Source organism: Sarcophilus harrisii, chromosome 5 (assembly GCF_902635505.1).
Source record: "Sarcophilus harrisii chromosome 5, mSarHar1.11, whole genome shotgun sequence".
NCBI lineage: Eukaryota > Metazoa > Chordata > Mammalia > Dasyuromorphia > Dasyuridae > Sarcophilus > Sarcophilus harrisii.
Genome location: NC_045430.1, coordinates 191,875,263 through 191,894,806, shown reverse-complemented (window position 1 = coordinate 191,894,806; position 19,544 = coordinate 191,875,263). Strand labels below are relative to the sequence as shown.

General features: G+C 35.8%; 1 protein-coding gene and 1 pseudogene across 1 annotated transcript; both read left to right on the top strand.

Moving 5' to 3' along the window:
- Positions 1-19,544, top strand: part of LOC100922928 — an 80,132-nt pseudogene that overhangs the window by 49,686 nt on the left and 10,902 nt on the right.
- On the top strand, positions 11,983-13,077 carry LOC100915886 (olfactory receptor 9A4-like). The gene has a single exon (XM_031940230.1). The coding sequence runs from the start codon at positions 11,983-11,985 to the stop codon at positions 13,075-13,077; it is 1,095 nt and encodes a 364-aa protein (XP_031796090.1).

The following is a 19,544-nucleotide window of genomic DNA, read 5'->3' as shown; positions in this document are numbered from 1 at the left end:
GAGAGAGTAGGAAAGAGGGATGCCACTTCTGTCACCTCTACTTTCTTATCCAGATCTTTACAGGATGTATAGCTGACTCCTCCATCTCCTCCAAGTTTTGAGTCATCCTATGTTAATACAGTCCCTTACTGGTCTTGATTTGAGAAAAAAAAAAAGCAAAAAGGAAGCTGCAGCCCAGGAGATAGAAAATCTGTTTTCTCTTCTTTCCCTCCTTTCCCCTTACCTATCTCCCCTCAACTCTCTCTGTCTCTGTCTCTCTCTGTCTCTGTCTCTATCTTTCTATCTGTCTTTCTCTTTCTCTCTCTCTCTTTCTGCCCTTCCCCATAGCTTCATCCTGTTTGTTGATGGAGGGATAGCTAAATTATTATCCCACTTCCTCTTCTGTTATATTTCTTTTTCGAATCAACATCTCAGACTCACATATGATCCATCCTTAACAGATTCATCCTTAGTGAAGGGAAGAGTACTGACTTGCTGAGAGGTTAAAAATCTTTCCTATAATCACAAAGCTAGTCTGTGCCAGGAGTAACACTTGAACCAATTCAATCAATCAAGGTATTCCAGGGACTGTACAAGAAGCTAAGGATATAAATGCAAAAATGGCCCAATCCTCCCTCAAAAGGAGATTGCTTTGTAATAGAGAATACAATGATTTCACATATAAATACAGGCAGAGAAAATTTAAAGAAAACACATATAAATAAATAATGAAAAAAGGATAGATTGGGAGAGGGGGCACTAGCAGCTGTCAGGGTCATGAATGGCTTCATGGATAAAATGGTGCTTGAGCTGCATTGTGAAGAACAAGAGAAATTGTATAAATTGTATAAAGCACAGATGAGGAAAGAGTGTATTGCTAGAATGGCAAATGGTCGATAAAAAGACCTGGAGAAAGGAAACAGGGCAATAGGGAGGCCTACTTGGCTGGATGGAGCAAGGTTATAAATTTTTAAGGTGCTAAATAGAACTGGTTATATTTTATGCTAGGGGCAGTAGGGAGCCACTAGAAGTTATTAAATTAGGGAATCAAGTAGTCTTTTCTGTACATAATGAAAACCATTTTGGCAGCTGTGTAGAGGATAAACTAGACTATGGAGACTGGAGGCAAGAATCTAATTAGTTGGGTGTTGCAGTAATTTAAGGAGAAGTGATGAGAGCCTGAACTACAGTGGTAGTTGTACAAGTGGAAAGAAGAGATCAAATGGAAAAAATGTTATGGGGGAGGCAAAGATATGATTTGACAACTGGCCCAATATTCAGCGTGAGGGAGAGTGAAGCTCTCATATTATAAGTGAGCTTACAAACCTGGGAAATTAGAAAAATAGTGCTGCCATCAGCAGTTTTAAATATTTAGAAGAGGAATTCCACATTAGAATTGTGGAAGGCACAATGTGAAATTTAGACAAACTGAGGTTGAGATGGCAGTCAGTTATTAACATTTATCAAGCACCTAATATGTGATAAATATTGGTGCTGAATTCTGGCTAGAAAGATAGGCTTATTGTTCTTGAAAAGCTCACAATCTAGTGAGTACTGTCCTCAGGATGTTCCATTCAAAATATCCTACAGTCAACTGAAGATGTGGGACTGCATTTCAGAAGTCGGAGGGAGTTATTACTGACTCTATATGAGTCAGTATTTTTTTTATACTTAAGCTTCCATTTACTTCTGACAATAGCCTGAGTGCTAGTATCTTGAGTCAATCAAGTTCAAGGATGATTTCAGCACCTTTTATGAAAAAGCTACCCTAGGATACAGTGTAGATATAGCTCCAGGGAACATATGTTTAGATTTTGAATCAGAAGTCTTGGATTTAAATGCCACCTTGGACAAATCACCGAATGTCTCTGTATCTGTTTGATTACCTATAAAATAAAGTGATTTGAATAAAATGATCCTTAAGGTCTATTCTATTACTAAAGCTTTGATACTATGATTTTTTTTTTGTTGACACTTTTTTGGTGATTAATGACTATTTCACAAGAGTATAGAAAACTTGGGTTAAACTTTTCTTTTTTCTCAATTACAGGTAAATAAAAAAATTAACAATCATTTTGGGAGGAACAAGGAAATTGGGGTAAGTAACTTGCCCAGAATCAAGTGTATGAAGCCATTTTTGAACTCAAGTCCTCCTGATTCTAAGGCAGGTCTTCTATCCACTGTGCAATCTAGCTGCCCCAACCACCATTTAAAAAAAAAAGATTTTTGAGTTTTCCAAATTTTCTCTTTTTCTCCCTTATTCCCCATCTCCTTGAAAAAATGAATAATTTGACATTGATTACACAAAAAGAAACATGGACAAGCCTCTGTTCCCCCAGATTAATATTAAAGGTTTTTTTTAAAGCAAACTTCTATTTACATTTGTATTTGATCCGTTTTTTCTCTGGGAAGTGATAGAATTTTGATAGAATTTTTTCATCATACGACCTTCAGAGTTAACTTGGATCCTTGTAATTCTGCAAATAGCTGAGTCACTTACAATTGTTCATCATGCAATATTGCTATTATTTTGTACAGTGTTCTCCTGATTCTGCTCATTTCACTTTGCATCAATTCTTGTACGTCTGCCCAGGTTTTTCTGAAAAGCATCTTGCTCATCATTTCTTAGAGCACAATACTACTCCATTACAATCATATACAACAACTTGTTCAGCCATTTCTGGATTGTTTTTTTTTTCATGGATATTTGGATTGCATGAGTTTGTGTGCATTTATAAGAATTTTCATCCTGAATTTTCACCTTTGTGATTAAGTAGTGGAAAATGGAGTTATGCAAGATAAAAGGATTGACAACAAAACAATTTTTAATAAAATTTTTAGCATAAGCATTTAGGATGCATATTTTACTAAATACTAATCAAACAACTCAAATTTATAAAAATGTATAAATATATACATAAAAGTGTAAATTTTATTTACAATGCTTTAGAATGTTTGTATTAATTATTATAAGGTGGTAAGAATATCATCAGTTTTTTCATTCCCATGTGTATTTTCCCCTTCCATTATATTTTTATAGATGTCTTTATTGCTAATATTCCTAAAATCCAATGTGTTAGAAATGTATATATCAATAAAGTAAAAAAGAATTTGGCATTTCTTAATCCGATTTTGATTTTACTTTTCTGTCACAATTTCTGTACTCACCAACCAAGTTACCAGGAGTATTTGCAGGGGAAATTGACATGTCTACTATGTTCTAAACACTGGGGATACAAAGAAGGAAAAAAGTCCTACTCTAAAACAATAACAAAACACAATGATTTTGGAGAATAAGATAGTGATCATCGAGAAAAAAAATTTATGTTGTGAACAGAGACTAATTTATAGCTTAAGAAACTCTACTGAGAGACTTTTTAGTTGGCTTTGTGGAAAACTCATTCAATCTGAAGCCCATCCCTCATAAAGAGTGTCTCTAAATCTTATCCCTATTTCCCAATAGCTTGAATGTTCAGGAAAAGACAACTTGTCCTTAGTCTATGCATCCTCTTCTAATTATTTTTCCCCTTCATCTAGTTATCTATTTTCTCATCCATTCATTTATCAAGCATTGATAAAGTAGTTCTGAGTTGAATAAGTAGTATGTAGAAATTCATGATGAGCATTAGAAAGGTGTATCTTGTTCCAAAAGATGACTAGTACTCAGGAAGGGGTGTGAAGATGTCATCAAAGACATGAAGGAATGGAAAAGGAAATGACCCAACCATATTGCAAGAATTGGAGGCAGTAGTTATGAAGTCACACCTAGTGATGTAGGCAGACCTAATTTGGAATATCGGGTCCATACTGGAGTATTGGACTTAAGGTTGGATATTTATTAGGTGGAACAAATTCAAAGAAAGTGACAAAGTAGTGGTGGAACTGAAAAGCAAGGGGGAAAACAAGTATCTATTAAGTACATACTATGTGCCATGCACTGTCCTAAGTACCACAGTACCCAACAGAGCTGGAGGATATAATTATCCACATTTTACAGGTGAAGAAACTGAGGCAAGATAGTAGTTAAATGACTTCCCCAAGGTCATGCACAGGCCACACAATCAATAAAATCTTCAGGGCAGATTTGAACTTAGATCTTTTAGATTTAAAAGCCTGTGCCCTTGACTTATAATTGCCCTGGAAAACTATGCCCTATGGGAGTCTGTTGAAAGAACTGAGAACATTCATCTTGGGGAAGACTTGGTAGAGACGTGATCTCCATCTTCAAATATTTCAATGGTTACCATGCCAAAGAGGAATTAGAATTGTTTTGTTTGATTGCAGAGAATACAACTATAAAATGTTTAGGAAAGATATAGGGAGATAGGTTTCAATCTAACAAAATAAAAAAAAAACCAGAAAATAGTTCAGTCTATTAAAGCAGATCCACAGTGCAGCATATTGGTGGTGAAATGAAGAGCCAGTTCTTAAAGCAGAGATAGAATGATCAGTTTTCACAAATGTTGGAGGCAATCTGTGATTTGGGTAGTATATAGGTCATGTGACATCTGACATGTCTTTTGATCTTTGATTTTTGGCTATTTCCATCTAGGGAAACCTTGCACATGGGAAGTTAGCTTTATTATAAAATCAATAAATGATACATTTCTTGTTTCCCTGTATCTGCCCCTGGGGACCCAGCTCTGGGCATGGAATAAGATTGTCACTTTCAATGAATCCACCTGGAGAGGAGATTACTGGAATGGGACTAGAAAAATGGATTAGTCTCTTTAAACAAGACTTTCAAAACTCTGGTTCTGATTGGCCAGAAGGGAAGAAGTTGAAGTTTGTCTAGTTTCCCCTAGGCTAGGTCCTAAGGGGATCCCTGTTTTTGGGCTCATTAAAAAGTTTCAGCACTGAATTCTCTAGGGTTGGGTAGATGAGTAAAAAGGAAAAGAGGCAGAGGCAACAGGGTTATTCTCAACAGCCTTATTTCTATTCTTTTGTTTAAGATACTTGGTAAAATTCATTCCTTTCTTCCCCGCTAGAGGGAATATCAATATTCAACAATATTGATAACAATAGGAGCAATATCAATAGCAGAAGCTCTCTTGAGAGAGCTTTGATAAAACCTCTGTCAGCTACTAGGAAATATCTTAAACAAAAGCCCAGCACTTTGTGAGGAAACTGAGTTTGTGAATTCTCCTGTGAAAGAGGTGAGCATTTTCTTCAGTGTTTCCATTAGTGATGGAATAAGAAGAGAGGGCAAGAGAACTGGTAACTACGGGGTTGAAACCACTAAGACAAGGAGTGGAAATAGACAATACAATCAAGGTTCTCTTATCTGAGTCATCCCTGTTGGAAGAAGTAGAGGTCAATGGTATGGAAAAAATAACTGGACTTACATCTTAAATCTGACACCTATTAGCTGTGTTCATAGGCAAGCCTAAATTTCCTTACCAGTAAAATGGAAATACAAAAATTTATACCACCTCCCACACAGGGAATTATAAAGGAAAGGACTATATAGAAGGTGGATTTTTATTGGGGCATCTGTCTATCTCTCCATGATATTCTGCCTTTCATTTTTGTATTGCCTGTGTATCAGGCAGGGAAGTTCACAGATCTAGTGCTCAGTAAATGTTTGCTCAGCACAGCTCATGGTTGCTCATTCACACTTACTTTTTTTGAAAAAATCTATTCACTCATGCTGAATGCACTAAAGCCTTATGTCAGACTGCCAAAACCTTTGTCTTTTGATCCTGGAGTACCCTCACTGTTTGTTTGAGTGTTAGGTGGAAGAAGGGAGATAGAGAAGCCAGATTGCACTCAAGAATGTGCCTTAGTGAAATGGGAAGAAAAAAAAACAGCTTCAAGGAAAAATAGCAGGGGAGGCTCTGGACATGAATAATTGTCATGGTCATATTTAACTGGTGGCTAAAGAATAATATATGCTATGCTATGCTATGTTAGAATATATGGATATATATTATATAACACATATGTAATACATATAATTTTATGTAGCTACTATATCATATACATACATGATCTAATTTGATATTTATTAAAAGTCTGTGATGGAGGAAGTGAATGCATCCTGTGTTTTCCTTAATATGCACCTAAAGAGGTGATTTTTTGCAATGCTATTCAAAAGCATCTCTGCATCTTCTAGTTTGAGGAGTCATCTGGGACACTGAGCAAAGAAATAGCTAGCTCAAGATCATATAGTCAGTAGAGATAAGACTTAAAAGTTGTATCTTCCTGCTTTTGCTCTGTCCCTCCTACTCTACAAGAATCTTTTTTCCCCATTTTATTATCAAGGAAACTGAAATTCAGAAAAATTGATTCACTCATCCAAATTTGTAACTCAAATCCAGTACCATAACTTGGAATCTGGTACTGGTTCTATTATACTACATGCTGCCTCTTTTACTTGGCTCAAATCCAAAAGCTCATAGATGATGGAACCCTAAATTTATGCTGGTTGTGTGGGGAATTACGTTTCAGGATGCCAGGGCTTGGATTGCCAGAGAGGGAATAGTCTCTAGAAATGAAAAGTGTTACCCAGTTCCCAGCTTAATGATCTCTCTCAGTTGTTAGGTGCCATTCACTCCCTTTTAAAAAATTTCCCACCTTTACTTCAAACAAGCCCTCCCCTTAAGTAGTCTTGAGGAATGAGACATGAAGAGTATAGTATGTTAAAATGAATACCAGATTTGGAGGCAGAGGACTTGAATTGGTTTAGGGATTTACTATTCCTCTCTCTCTGTCAGTCTGCCATGCAAAATGAGGAAGCTGACCAAGGTGACCGCTTCTAGGGTTCCTTTTAGATCTATATCTATGATTCAGAAACTTACAAAATTTGTGTCTCATACTAATACTAATCGCTTACAATTTATAATTCTCAGTAAAGTAATAGTTGCAAATATTATTTCCATTTCACTAATGAAGAAATGGAAGGTCATGGAGACTCAATTCATAAAGCTCTAAATGCATCCAGATAATAAGGGAACTCAGTAGTTCTGAGTAAACTTTAGCACTATTATCTCCATGCCAGGTTGTTCTTCACAGGCCCCCAGGCTTTTCCTATTATGTTTATGTTTCTCCTCACTGTTAATAAGAGATAGTCTCAGTGCAAGTCCTTGGCTCTCTTTTGCTATTTGTATGTCATTTGCTCAGATATCCAAAGTGTTCCCTTTGTGTCATTACTAGAATGCTCCTTTCAACCTGGCACTAATTGTGAGGTCAGTGGTAGCCTCTGATTTATATTCTACAAATTTAGCAATTGAAAGAACTGCATAGGTGATGCATTCTAATTCCTGAGTTTACAGGTGAAGAACTGTGGTTTAGGAGAAAGAATTAAAAATTTGGAGCAAATGACTTGAACTCACTCCAGTTGCTATCAAGTGGTCTTGGAGAAGTCATTTAATCTCTCAGCTTCTGCTATCAAATACCAAAATGTCTATTGACATTTCCCCAGTTCTGTCTAACTAAACCAAAGAGTTTAGATTGGATGCCTCCTGGCCTACTGTATCACTGCACTTTACAATGCTTTCTGACTTACGTAGCCAGATTTCTTGGCTTTAGCTTATATCATCCTTTGTTTCATCTAGGTGAAATTATAGGGAGATTGATGTGAAACAAAGATCATTCTGAATTTTCTTCTACCACCTCTGAAATTGGGATTCCTCCTTAGGGCTACTGGCTCAACAGTAGAGCCTTCATATCCTTTTTTCCCCTACATTTACCAACAATCCTGTTAGTCCTCTCAAGGGCAACAAAAGCTCTTTTAAAATCATGGTCTAACATAGGGAAGGAACCTTGGAAAGAATTTAGTCCAACCTTTTTTTTTTTTTAGAAGAAATTAAACTAAATTTAATGGAATTTAAATAAACTAAATTTAATGGAATTTAAATTTGGCATCTAAGAATTAAACCAAGTTTATACCCTATTAGATCATGCTGTTTGCAACTATGTTATTCTTTATTGAAGTTATAGGTTTAGATAATAGTATCAAGCAAGATAAATAAGTAATAACATGGATATTCATTCTAACTCAATTAAACACAATATACAGTTATTAGCTACCTACTATTGAATTGCTTGTATTAGGATAATGTTGGAATGTACAAAAGTTGATGAGCTCAAAAGAGTGAGAGAATCTGTGAAGAATTAAGACACAGTTATGGGGAATATATATGTTCATATGATTTGGAATGGGAAGGAATAGAGTGAGAATATGGGACACAGCTAATGATTCAACTAGCAGAATGAGATTGAATGGTCCAATAGTTAGGAAGGAAGCCATCAGTGAGCAATATCAGGAAAGCCAGGGAATGCAGGAATAAGCCAAAGGAAGGGATAGTTTAAATAAAAAGAAGGGTAGTTTAAATAGTATCAGAAAAGTTGAGGAATGACAAGGAGTAATAAGAAGGCAATGAAATTTATTGAAGAAGACTTCATTGGCAATCTTGAAAAAAATAATTTATTTAAATGGTTGTTTTGGGACCCAGATTTTAAGGGTTTGAGAACTGAGTAGGAAAAAGGGAGTGAAAGAAGCAAGCTTTAAACTAATATTATTTTTATTATTATACCTTTTTATTTATAAAACTTATGCATGGGTAATTTTTCAACACTGACCCTTGCAAAACCTTCTGTTCCGAATTTTCCCCTCCTTCCCCCTACCCCCTCCCCTAGATGACAGGCATTCCATTACATGTTAAAATATATGTTAAATCCAATATATGTATACATATCCATAGTTATTTTACTTCATAAGAAAAATCAGATCTAGGAAAAAAAACCTGAGAAGGAAAACAAAACTGCAAACAAACAACAGAAAGAGTGAAAATGGTAGGTACTGGTCTACACTTAGTTCCATAGTCCTCTTCCTGGGTATAGATGACTCTCTTCATTACTGAATAATTGTAACTAGTCTGAATCAATCCATTGTTGAAGAGAGCCACATCCATCAGAACTGATCATCATATAGTTTTGTTGTTGCCATGTACAATGATCTCCTGGTTCTGCTTGTTTCACTTAGCATCAGTTCATGTAAGTCTCTCCAGGCTTCTCTGAAATCATCCTTTTGGTCATTTCTTTAAAAAATTTTTTATTATATCTTTTTATTTACAAGATATATGTATGGGTAATTTTTCAGCATTGACAATTGCAAAACCTTTTGTTTTAACTTTTTCCCTCCTTCCCCCCACCACCTCCTCTAGATGGCAGGTAGATCAATACATGTTAAATATGTTAAAATATATGTTAAATGCAATATGTGTATACATATTTATACAGTTATCTTGCTGTAAGAGAAAAATCAAATTTAGAAATAAGGTAAAAATAACCTGAGAAGGAAAACAAAAATGCAGGCAGATAAAAAATAGAGGGATTGGAAATGCTATGTAGTGGTTCACACTCATTTCCCAGAGTTTTTTCACTGAGCGTAGCTAGTTCAATTCATTACTGCTCTATTGGAACTGATTTGGTTCATCTCATTGTTGAAGAGGGCCACATCCATCAGAATTGATCATCATATAGTATTGTTGTTGATTTCTTAGTCCTGCTCATTTCACTCAGGATCAGTTGATGTAAGTCTCTCCAGGCCTTTCTGAAATCATCCTGCTGGTCATTTCTTACAGAACAATAATATTCTATAATATTCATATACCACAATTTATTCAGCTATTCTCCAGTTGATGGGCATCCATTCAATTTCCAGTTTCTAACTACTACAAAAAGGGCTGCTAACAAACATTTTGGCACAGACAGGTGCCTTTCCCTTCTTTAAGATCTCTTTGGGATATAAGCCCAGTAGTAACACTGCTCGATCAAAGGACACGTATAGTTTAATAACTTTTTGAGCATAGTTCCAAATTGCTCTCCAGAATGGTTAGATTCATTCACAATTCCACCAACAATGTATCAGTGTCCCAGTTTTCCCACATCCCCTCCAACATTCTTCATTATCTTTTCCTGTCATCTTAGCCAATCTGACAGGTGTGTGGTGGTATCCAGAGTTGTCTAAATATGCATTTCTCTGATCAATAGGGATTTGGAACATCTTTTCTTTTTTTCTTTTTTTTTTAATTTTTTTTATTTAATAGCCTTTTATTTACAGGATATATGCATGGGTAACTTTACAGCATTAACAATTGCCAAACCTCTTGTTCCAATTTTTCACCTCTTACCCCCCCACCCCTCCCCTAGATGGCAGGATGACCAGTAGATGTTAAATACATTAAAATATAAATTAGATACACAATAAGTATACGTGACCAAAACGTTATTTTGCTGTACAAAAAGAATCAGACTCTGAAATATTGTACAATTAGCTTGTGAAGGAAGTCAAAAATGCATGTGTGCATAAATATAGGGATTGGGAATTCAATGTAATGGTTTTTAATCATCTCCCAGAGTTCTTTTTCTGGGCATAGCTGGTTCAGTTCATTACTGCTCCATTGGAAATGATTTGGTTGACCTCGTTGCTGAGGATGGCCTGGTCCATCAGAACTGGTCATCATATAGTATTGTTGTTGAAGTATATAATGATCTCCTGGTCCTGCTCGTTTCACTCAGCATCAGTGGAACATCTTTTCATATGACTAGAAATATAAACTAATATTTTGAAGACATATTTACAAGTCTTAATTTTGGCTCTTCCCAGATGCTTAGTTTCAACTTACTTCCAGCTCAGGTTTCTCACTCCCTACACTGTATTCTTTTTCTAGTTCCATCTTCTTTCTGTCATTGTATAAACTAATTTCCCAGGAGTTTCATGGCTCCTGGAAAATTGATATATGATTCCATTTACCCAGCTTAGCGATGCACTGAATAGTTAGATAGAACAGTAGATACATCACTAGACTTGGATCGGGAAGATCTGAGTTTAAATATAACTTCAGACTCATACTGCTTTCTGAATCTGGGCAAATCATTTAATCCATGCTTGCCTCTGTTTTTTAATCTATAAAATGAAATTAATAATAGTACTTATCTTCTAAGGTTGTAGTGAGAATAAAATGAGACGACATCTGTAAGGTGCTAAGTATGATGCCACATAGAAATTACTATTTAAATGTTAGTTGTTATTTTTATTACTTCTTATTTCTTACTATTAAAAGATGATCTGTAACATTGTACACAGAACCAACATGATCAACTGTGATAGACTTGGCTCTTTTCAACAATAAAGTGATTCAAGGCAATTCTAATAGACTTGTGATGGAAAGAGCCATCCACATTTAGAGAGAGTATTATGGAGATTGTGTATCAATGCATAGTATTTTCATTTTTTGTTGTTATTGTTTTTTTTCTTGTTTTTTCCTTTCTTGTGATTTTTCCCCTTTTGGTCCAATTTTTCTTGTCCAGAATGAGGAAAATGGAAATACGCTTAGAACAATTATACATATTTCACATATACTGGATTGCTTTCTGTTTGGAATGGGGGGGGGAGATGGAGGGGAAAAATTTTAGAACACAAGGTGAATGTTGAAAACTATCTTTGCATGTATTTGGAAAAATTTTAAAAACTGTTTAAAAAGTGGTCAGAACTTATCAAAATGATCTCTAGATATTAATATAACTAAAAGAGACACCCCAAACCTAGCATTTGGAAAGTATCATTATGATCCTATCTAAGAGACATCCAAATGGCACAAGGATATCTAAGGGGCTATCATAAAGGAAAAGAAGAGGCTTATAATATAAATTAATTCCGAATTTTTCATATTGTTTTATTGTGCTTTTGTGATTTCTATACTACATCATTTTTTTTTCATATTCATAATCCAGAGAGTAAATTCATTCATTGGCATTTGATCGTGATTTTCAGACCAATACACACCAATTTAGTACTAAATTCTTGCCATTTAAAGGTGATGATCTTTATATATATGTGTGTGTATATATATATATATATATATATATATATATCATATAAGCAGGTGAAAGATATAGCATACTCTAAATATGTTTGTATCTTTGTGAATTAAAACTTTTGATTGATAATGTTAACTTTCTTTTGCCCTCTACCTATCAGAAAGAACAGAAGACTGAATGGTGGGAAATCACTCTGGACTCATCAAATTTTATATTGAAGGATTTCCTGGATCTCCAGAGTTCCGCTATACACTCTTTGCCATATTCTTCTTCTCCTTTTTTGTGACTTTAATGGGAAATGTGGTAATCATTGTCATTGTCTGTGCTGATCGCCGACTACACTCTCCCATGTATTTCTTCCTTGGTCATCTGTCTATCTTGGACATCCTGATTACTTACACTATCATTCCTCCCATGTTAGCAGGATTGTTAATGTCTGAAGTCCTCTCCATGTCTTTTTCAGCCTGTGTCACTCAACTTTTCTTGTATCTCTCTTTTGGGACAGTAGAGTTAGTATTACTTGGAACAATGGCAGTAGACCGTTATGTAGCAGTTTGTAACCCCCTAAGATACAACATCATCATGAACAATCAAGTTTGTCTCTGGGTAGTAATTTTGGCCTGGGTCTTTGGATTTCTTTTTGAAATCTGGCCAGTCTATGCTACTTTTCAACTCTCCTTCTGCAGGTCAACTCTTGTAAGTCATTTTTATTGTGAGAGAGGGTTATTGCTCAAGCTTTCCTGTGATGACACACTTTTCCTAGAGTTTATTCTCTTCTTGATGGCCGTTTTTGTTCTCTTTGGTTCTTTGCTTCCCACTGTGATCTCCTATACCTACATAATCTCCACCATCTTAAAGATCCCTTCTGCCTCTGGCCGGAGAAAGGCCTTCTCCACTTGTGCCTCTCACTTCATATATGTAGTAATTGGTTATGGCACCTGTTTATTTCTTTATGTAAAGCCCAAGCAGACCGAAGCTGTGGAATATAACAAGACTGTCTCCTTGCTGATTTTAGTGGTAACCCCATTTCTGACACCCTTTATCTTCACTCTGCGGAATGATAAAGTTAAAGAAGTTCTGAGAGATGGGATGAAACGCTACTGTCATCTCTTTCATGGTAAGCCCTTTGCAAAGGATATTTCAATGGCAATTGTATACATTTTGGATTTTTGGAGTAAACTAGTTCCTCACCGTAATCGTCAAGTAGTAATTCTCTTGTCCTTGGGAAAATTCAAGGCTAAGTTAGTGGGTATGTTCTTTCTAGGAATCTAATTCTCGTTGACATCAATGCCATTGTTTTGTGTTTGCTGAAATGTCATTCAGTTTTGAAGGAAATGATTTGCTAGAGAAGAGGTAGAAAGTGAAAAGTTTCTAATAAGAACTAGGACAGGTTTTTTGATGCACTCATTCTTTCCCTCCCCAAATTGATTTCCTGTGCAGGACCTTGACAATCAGAACCACAAATATGTAAATGGTCATTAGCCCTACACCATTTCCTTCCATTCTATACTACAGTCTCTGGAAAGACCTTGACAAATGAATATTTCAGCCTGGATGAATTGATGAAGGGCCAGCAAAGGAGAATCAGGAGGATAAAAATATTCATTAACTGCAATAACATAATTCAAAACAACACTAAAACAGTTGAACTCAATTTAATGGCAATACCCCGAGGACAGAAGCTGAAACACATATCCTTTCTCTCAGTTAAAGGATCAGGGATTAATGAAGAAGAATTTTGCATATATTGTCAGATTTGGTTACTACATTTTTTTGTTTTACTTAAATGATTTTCTTTGTTATAAAAGAGGTATGTGTTGGTTGGGGGGCATATGTGAGTATCTGCTGTTTCAGAATATTAATGGTAAAAGCAATGGTTTTCAAATCTGTTTGGTTATACAATTCCTTGTAAAATTTTTGAACACCCCCAATACATGTATAGTCACTAATTAATCAGTTATGTAAATTCATTAGCAGAGTTGTATTATGTACATTATAAATAAAAACAAATTTAAGTGAATGAGATAAATGGAAAATAGTATTTTGATATTTTATTTATTAATGAGAAAATCATCACTAAAATGTAACTTTAAATAATGAATAATGAGAGCAATGTGATTGAACATCAGTATTCCTGAAACTCTTGGTTTAAAATTTTGTGATACAGCAATTCAAAAGTCATGATCTGAATTCAGCTAATTCAGTATTTGATATCAAAGACTGTCATAGCTGGAAAAGATAACTCAAAAAGAAACAAATAGAATAATGAATGAATAAATGAAAAGCATTTGTTAAATGTCCTTATATTGTCAGAAACTAAGCATTGACCAACATCTAACACATAACATCAAGATAAGGTTAAAATGACATCATGATTCAGATATAAAGGGTGATATTGCAAGCAAATTAGGAGAACAAGGGGTAGTCTACCTATTAGATCTTTGGAGAAGGAAGAAATTTATGGCCAAAGAAGTAGAGAACATTATGAAATGCAAAATCAATAATTTCAACTACATTAAATTAAAAATGTTTCGTACCAACAAAATCAATGCAACCAACATTAGAAGAGAAACAGAGAGCTGGGAAAAAATTTTGACAACCAGTGTTTCAGATAAAGGCCTCTTTTCTAAAATATATAGAGAATTGGCTCAAATTTATAAAACTACATGTATTCGCCAAGTGACAAATGGTCAAAGGGTATGAACAGACAATTTTCAGATGAAATTAAAGTCATTTCTATTCATGTGAAAAATGCTCTAAATCACTATGATTAGAGAAATGAAAATGAAGACAACTCTGAGGTACCACTTCATACTTCTTAGATTGTCTAGGATGACAGGAAAAGATAATGAAAAATGTTGGTGGGGTGTGGTAAAATTGGAAGACTAATGCATTGTTGGTGGAGTTGCAAACTGACCCAACCATTCAGGAGAGCAATTTGGAACTTTCCCCAAAGGGCTATCAAACTGGGCATATCCTTTGATACAGTAGTGTCTTTGCTGGATCTGTATCCCAAAGAGATTTTAAAGAAGGAAAAAATAATCCACATACACAAAAATATTTGTAGCAGTCCTTTTTCTAATGTCAAAAAACTGGAAATTGAATGGATGCCCATCATTTGGGGAATGGCTGTATAAGTTATGATATATGAATGTAATGGAATATTGTTGTATGAGAAATGCTCAGCAGAATGATCTCATAAAAGCCTGGAAAGACTTCCATGAACTAATGCTAAGTGAAGTAAGTAGAATCAAAGGAATATTGTGCATGGCAACAAGATTATGTGATGACTAACTGTGATGGACTTTTTTCAACAATGAAGTGATTGAAGGCAATTCCAATAGACTTGTGATAGAGTCATCTCCATTCAGAGAAATAACTGTGGAGACTAAGTGTGGATCAAAGCATAATATGATCACTTTTGTTGTTGTTTGTTTGCTTTTTTTTTTCCTTCTTTTTTTCTGATTTTTCTTGTGCAGCATGAAGACTATGGAAATATATGTAGTAGAATTGCACATATTTTATCTATATTGGATTGCTTGCTGTCAATGGGAGGGGTAGAAAAAAAAATCATTTTCCCAATCCATCACAAGAAAATCAATGAAAGTATAGAGGCCTGAACTAAGCTAAAATGCCTAGTTCTGTTTCATAACACACTCAGTCTTGATTTTCCTCTTCTTTCCCATTCTTCTCCTCATCAAATATCTTTGGCTTTTCAAAGACTCTGATTAGAGCCACCCACCTAGACTTGTCTACACCTCCATTTCCAAGATTGATTGCCTGCTCCACAATATCTACTCTGTTCCCCACATCATTTTTTCCCCTTAGTATAGCTACTTGATTAATTTAGATAGCTTTCCTCCCTAATCTAACAAAATGGCTAATAAAGAACTATCTTAAACTTCTGGTATGAGGGCTTGCCAAGCCCTTTTCAGGGCTGCTCATCCATCATTGGTGTGACCTTATTCATCCAACTTTTACCTATGGTTCCAAGAACTATAGCATCCACAGTGGCTACATGCTGGCCAATCTTCCTGGAAGATGGGCTAAATCAGGTTGAGGGTGATTGACAGGCTGCAAATCTGTCATTGAGTTAGGGGTTGTCTACCCTCAGAAAATGAACTCTCCCTCGAGCAATACCAGGATGAAAACCATTCATCCCAATGGCCATAATGGCAGCTGAAGCAGGCACTGTGGATAGCTTAGAGCTAGGTCAGGCATAGAAAATGCCAAACTCACCTGTTGCATCCTAGATCATCACCATTCATCTTGACTTCTGTCCTTCCACTAGACTGCAATGTCTCAGGAAGAGAGAGTGAGACTGACAACTTTTTGCAACTCTCCCTCACTTTAATCTAATTCACAAGGCAAAATGTCACCCCATGATATCACAGGTCCTCTTCAAAAATAAAGGAGAAATAACAGCTCCTTAAGTGTTCTGGCTGAATTTGAAACTTGAAATCAAATTCAAAAGATGGACTTTCAGGTAGTCTGAGAGAAACCTTCCCTGAAGTTGCAGCATTCAGGCATCTTTATCAGGCCAAGAGCTAAGGGATAAGAAAGAATTTCTTCCAGAGTAAGGCTGCAGTGTGTTGGCTGGAGGACTGAGGGAAATGACTCTTTGGGTTTGGTTGGCTGAGGGGGCTTTCAAAGAAAATAGGCTGGAATAAGTAAGACTGAATCTCAGCCAGACTTTGAAGACTGGCTATGACATTCTTCCTCCCCCTTTCCATATGTTCATGTCTTTTTTGGTCTTTGTTAATGTAACCTTTTTGTTCTCAAACTTCCATATAACTTTATTGCATCTTCAATATGTTTCTATGTTTACACCCTTAATCTCCTTTATACCTGCTGGCCCATTTTCTCTGAAGATCGATACAGCTTTTCTTGGTTTCATGGTACTAAATTTCTCCCTATCCCTTTCCATCCTATGAACCACCCAATTCTCTTCAATAAAATCTCAGCTAAATTTTATTTGATTAAAGGAATTCACAAAGCATGAATGACAAATTCACATGGTTTGAATGACTCCCAGCTTTGTCCGTGAGGCTTCCTAACCTTTATCATGACACTGGAGGAGAGTGTCAATCTAATGACTTTGAATATCTCTGCAGAATTCATTTCCAATTCATTTACAACTCAAGTGATATCATAGGTCCTCTTCTAGAATTTGGGATAAACAACAACAAAAACAGTTTTTACCAATAGCATTACATGTATGAGGGTCCATATTTAGCACACATGATAGGGCGAGTCACACCTCTGCCCTTACAAGACTGCTGATATATATTGTAGTAAGCCATCAAATTGTGGTCTTGGGCTTAGACTCCCAATTGACAACCTATAGTACTCTTCTCATAATTTGAGGACTACCACCAACAAACCCTAAAGGACTTTGTGTATCTAGATCACTGTAATTTTCTTTTGTCCATCATGATCTTTTGAGTTGGATAATATATGTGAATGAAATTGGAATGAAGTTGTAAAGAGAGAGTGGGAAAGAGGGATGCAACTTCTGTCACTTCTACTTTCTTATCTAGATCTTTACAGGATGTATAGCTGACTCTTCCATCTCCTCCAAGTTTTGAGTCATTCTATGTTAAATCACAACATAGTCCCTTACTGGTCTTGATTTGAGAAAGCAAAAAGCAAAAAGGAAGCTGCAGCTCAGGAGATAGCAAATCTGTCTTCTCTTTTTCTTTCCCTCCCTTCCCCTTATCTCTCCCCCCTCATCTCTCTCTGTCTCTGTCTCTGTGTGTGTCTTTCTGTCTGTCTGTCTTTCTCTTTCTCTCTCTCTGTCTCTTTCTCTCCCTCTCCATATCTTTACCAACTTTACTGATGAAGGGAGAGCTAAATTATTATCCTACTTCCTCTTCTGTTATATTTCTTTTTGGAATCTAAATCTCAGACTCACATATGATCCATCCTTAATAGATTCATCCTTAATGAAGGGAAGAGTACCGATTTGCTGAGAGGTTAAAAATCATTCCTATGATCACAAAGTAGTCTGTGCCAGGAGTAACACTTAAACCAATTCAATCAATCAAGGTATTCCAGGAACTGTACAAGGAGCTAAGGATATAAATACAAAAATGGCCCAATCCTCCCTCAAAAGGAGATTGCTTTGTAATAGAGAATACAATGATTTCATATATAAATACAGACAGAGAAAATTTAAATAAAACACATATAAATAAATAGTGAAAAAAGGATAGATTGGGAGAGCGGGCACTAGCAGCTGGCGGGGTCATGAAAGGCTTCACATGGATAAAATGGTGCTTGAGCTCCATTGTGAAGAATGAGAGGAATTGTATAAATTGTATAAAGCACAGATGAGGAAAGAGTGTATTGCTAGAATGGCAAATGGTCAATAAAAAGACCTGGAGATAGGAAACAGGGCAATAGGGAGGTATACTTGGCTGGATCCCTGAGAGATGGGCAGGGAGTAATGGTTAAGAATGATGGAAATATAATTTGGAGTAAGGTTATAAATTTTTTAAGGTGCTAAATAGAACTGGTTATATTTTATGCTAGAGGCAGTAGGGAGCCACTAGAAGTTATTAAATTAGGGAATCAAGTAGTCTTTTCTGTATATAATGAAAGCCATTTTGGCAGCTGTGTAGAGGATAAACTAGACTATGGAGACTGGAGGCAAGAATCTAATTAGTTGGGTGTTGTAGTAATTTATGGAGAAGTGATGAGAGCTTGAACTACGGTGGTAGTTATACAAATGGAAAGAAGAGATCAAATGGAAAAAATGTTATGGAGGAGGCAAATACATGATTTGACAACTGGCCCAATATTCAGCATGAGGGAGAGTGAAGCTCTCATATTATAAGTGAGCTGACAAACCTGGGAAATTAGAAAAATAGTGCTGCCATTAGCAGAGTTTTAAACATTTAGAAGAGGATTGTGGAAGGCACAATGTGAAATTTAGACAAACTGAGGTTGAGATGGCAGTCAGTTATTAACATTTATGAAGCACCTAATATGTGCTAAATACTGGTGCTGAATTCTGGCTAGAAAGATAGGGTTATTGTCCTTGAAAAACTCACAATCTAGTAAATATCATCTGCCGGTTATTCCCTTTGAAATATCCTATAGATAACTGTAGATGTGTGACTGGATTTCAGAAGTCTGAGGTTGTTACTGCTGACTTCAAATGGATCTGTTTTTGTTTGTTTGTTTGTTTGTTTGTACTTAATCTTCCATTTAGCTCTGACACTAGCCTGAGTATTAGTACCTTGAGCCAAATAAGCTCAAGGATTCCAGTACCTTTTATGGAAAAGCTACTCTAAGGTACATTGTAGATACTGTTCTAGGCAATCTAAATTTAGATTTTGAATCAGAAGTCTTCGATTAAAATGTCATCTTGGACAAAACACTGAATGTCTCTGTGTCTCAGTTTTCTCATCTATAAAATAAAGTGCTTTGAAGAAAATGACTCCTAAGATCTATTCTAGTTTTAAAGTTATGATACTATGATTTTTTTGGTTGTTTTTTTTGGTGACGAATGACTTTCACAAGGGTATGGAAATCTTATGTTAAGCTTTTCTTTTTTTCTTCAACTGCAGGTAAATAAAAAATTAACATTAATTTTTTTTGGAGGTGGCCAGGAAATTGAGGTAAGTAACTTGGCCAGAGTCACAAAGCTAGTTAGTGTCAAGTGTCTGAGGCCATTTTCGAACTCAAGCCCTCCTGATTCTAAGGCAGGTCTTCTATCCACTGTATTATCTAGT